The sequence below is a fragment of the Argopecten irradians genome, chromosome 4 (genome assembly GCF_041381155.1).
Source record: "Argopecten irradians isolate NY chromosome 4, Ai_NY, whole genome shotgun sequence".
Lineage (NCBI taxonomy): Eukaryota > Metazoa > Mollusca > Bivalvia > Pectinida > Pectinidae > Argopecten > Argopecten irradians.
Window position 1 is genome coordinate 20,509,901 of NC_091137.1, and position 2,899 is coordinate 20,512,799.

General features: G+C 34.4%; 1 protein-coding gene across 8 annotated transcripts in view; it reads left to right on the plus strand.

Annotated features, from left to right (window-relative positions):
* The window catches only part of LOC138320901 (axonemal dynein light chain domain-containing protein 1-like), a 36,892-nt gene extending 34,933 nt beyond the window's left edge, over window positions 1-1,959 (plus strand). For all 8 annotated transcript variants that reach the window (XM_069264196.1, XM_069264203.1, XM_069264197.1 and 5 more), the window contains one exon: window positions 45-1,959. In XM_069264196.1, coding sequence (XP_069120297.1) covers window positions 45-324 — 280 coding nt within the window. In that variant the 3' untranslated portion in view covers window positions 325-1,959. The remainder of the gene's footprint in view (window positions 1-44) is intronic.
* Window positions 1,960-2,899: the final 940 nt, after the last annotated feature.

Sequence of the window (2,899 nt, forward strand, 5' to 3'; positions counted from 1 at the left end):
ACACATCTCCCCACATTGAAAACCGGACTGATAATTTGTTACAGTGATACTGAAGAGCGTGCCCAGAAAGCAGAGGAACGTGCTGCAGCTGCTGAATCTGATCTGGCAAATGCAGAGGAAAAGCTCAGAGAACTAGAGAAAAAATTGCTGAAATATGAACAAACAGAGGAATCGGAGGGAAGATCAGCAGCTGCTTCACCGTCCAAGACCGCGGCTTCTCCCGCCTTACCCAAGGATCCTCCAGAAGCCAAGGAGGAAAAGAAACGCCCAGAGTCACAGGCCTCCAAGGGAAGCAGTAAATCGAAAAAGAAGAAAGATAAATAAATGAATTGCTTGTTATTTATTTTCAAACATTATTTCCATAAAAACATTTCAAAAGCTTATTTCTAGAAGTCAAAATAAACTTTGATACAGCTTCAACAGAAACTGTATGAAGTTGGAAAGTCCTATTTTTGTATGAATACTGTACAAACAACATTCCATGCATCTCACACAGCTTTGATAGGGCAATTTCAAGAATGGAGATGTCAAAGTTGTGTTGTATTATTCACGAAAACAATATATAACTTTGTGATAAATTCAGCTGTGCTGTACATCGCAACAATACCATGCTGTAGCCTAGTTGTAAATGTGTTTGTCACCATGTGCTGATGTCCACAGTATTGTACTGCTGACATTGTTATAGAGTTTATTATTCCACAGTATTAGGTGACCAGTATTATCTGGTGTTACTGCTGAACTAGAGGTTATAACCAGGAAAACAATTTCCCTGCTGGTTTAGTGAAACTTTTCTTGTCAATTTTATATGTATTAAATTGATGTTAGCCTAGGGTTACAATTTCTTTGCTGAGTTTATGATATGGTCGATGACATAAGCACTGAATTAACTAGATCTTAATCAAGGGTTACAATCTCTCTGATGAAGTAGGCGTGATATTGTCAATTTCATATGTACATGTATTAACTTGAAGTTACCCTGGGGTAAGTTAACCTGGGGTTACAATCTCTGCTGAGTAAATGGTATTTTCACCAATTTAAGTATTGACTTGATCTAAGCCAAGAGTTATAATCTCTCTCATGAATGAATAATGATTTAATGTCAATGTGATATGTATTATGTAAACCAGAAATTACATTTCCTGTTGTATTGGTGATATTGTCAACTTTATATAAGGGCTTGACAGATACAATATTTTTGTGATGTATTTTATAGATTTGAATGATGTCACTAAGCTTAGCTTTATATTTCTAGAGTATGCAAGTCTGTGTTTACACTGCTGTTAAATATGTCTGTGATATTTCTACCTTCTTTGGCCAACAGGCTAGGTATAGAGCCTTTTATATGGCTTAATGTTGAAAATGTTAAAATATGAATGCTGTTTGATTTGCAGAGCAAACTAGAGTATCACTTTATTTGTTGTAAACATGGTAATTCATGTAATGTGAAAATTTACACTGAATATTCACATGGGATTCAGTAAGGGGATAATTATACCCATCTGACTTTGAAACCACTGTGGAGGACCACTATTACTTTGTAACTTTATCGTTGTCTTATGATTATCACATCAGTTCAACAAGAAACCTATCAAGTGTATGTATTGATGTATTAATGAAGACAAGTAGATTATTTACACAAGCAATACTAGAAATATATAATTTTACAATAGTGAAACATTTCAGTATATAAAATTTATGAAGTATATCTACTGCCCAGCATTTACAATATCAGAAAGTTTACAACTTTTTTTTTATAATCCAATGAAGACTGCTGAAGAAATGCTATGATGTTTTTATTGTATTTTATGTGGATATATTTGTTTTAAAAGTTTTCACTCTAATAATAGATTGTTTTGCTAAATGACTTCTTCAATCATCTTTAATAGGATAAAGTTTATGTCAGGACACCTTATATTTGTTGAAAATATATCTATTTAATAAATACCATTGTCATACAAAGTGTGTCATTTTATTCCTACACAGACCAGTTCTCAAACGTGTCTACCTTGTATACTGAAACTAAAGGTGAAACTGTAGATCTAGACATTCAATATAGGTTTCTTCTTGGTTTTAGGACCAACCTGAAAAATAACTAACATTTGGGGCAAATGTGTTTCGCTAAAATCATTTTGAATCAGTTTTGTAGACTTTCCATTGTTTAGATAAACTGTTTCAAACCAGGTTTAAACTAAAACAGGATTTCCTTTTGTTAGTCAGGACCATTTCAGTATTCATCTAGGTTACAGTTTAATTCCACTAGTGGGACTTCAAAATCCACTATGAGCTGCCCTTCCTACACCCTCGATACTCTGATACAGAGGTTACTATCATGGATGTTATATCCACCTGTGGACCATCTCATAGTAAAACTGGATGCAACAGTCAACACAGGTAATTTGATCCTTTGATGTACATAAAAGGAATTGTATAACGGTACACTGTGTTGCTTTGAAGTTAGGCGTCGCTCTCTCTGTAATCTTCAAAGGAAGTCTGCAGGCCTGTGATTGGTCAGGTTTTTTTCCCCTCCTGAACTGCCCCCAGTTTTACTATGTGATAGTCAAGGGGTGGATATAATGTTAGTGATAGTAACCCCTGAAGTATCGAGAACGCCCTTCCTGAAACTGCAAAGGAAGAGTGTTTTGGACCAAACTTGGAGAAAATACTTTGTACAGACCATATCAATATCATTCCAGGCAAGTTTCAGCTCAATCTCACTGACGGAACATTTCCAAGCAAGTTTCAGCTCAATCTCACATAAGGAACAGGAAAAGAACATTGCAAAGTGTAAAATTTACGGATGCTACTGAGGAAATATGACACAATTACTATAAATCATATAGAAAAAAATATATTATAAATCATATAGAAAAAAATATATTAATAAATAAAACAATAGAGA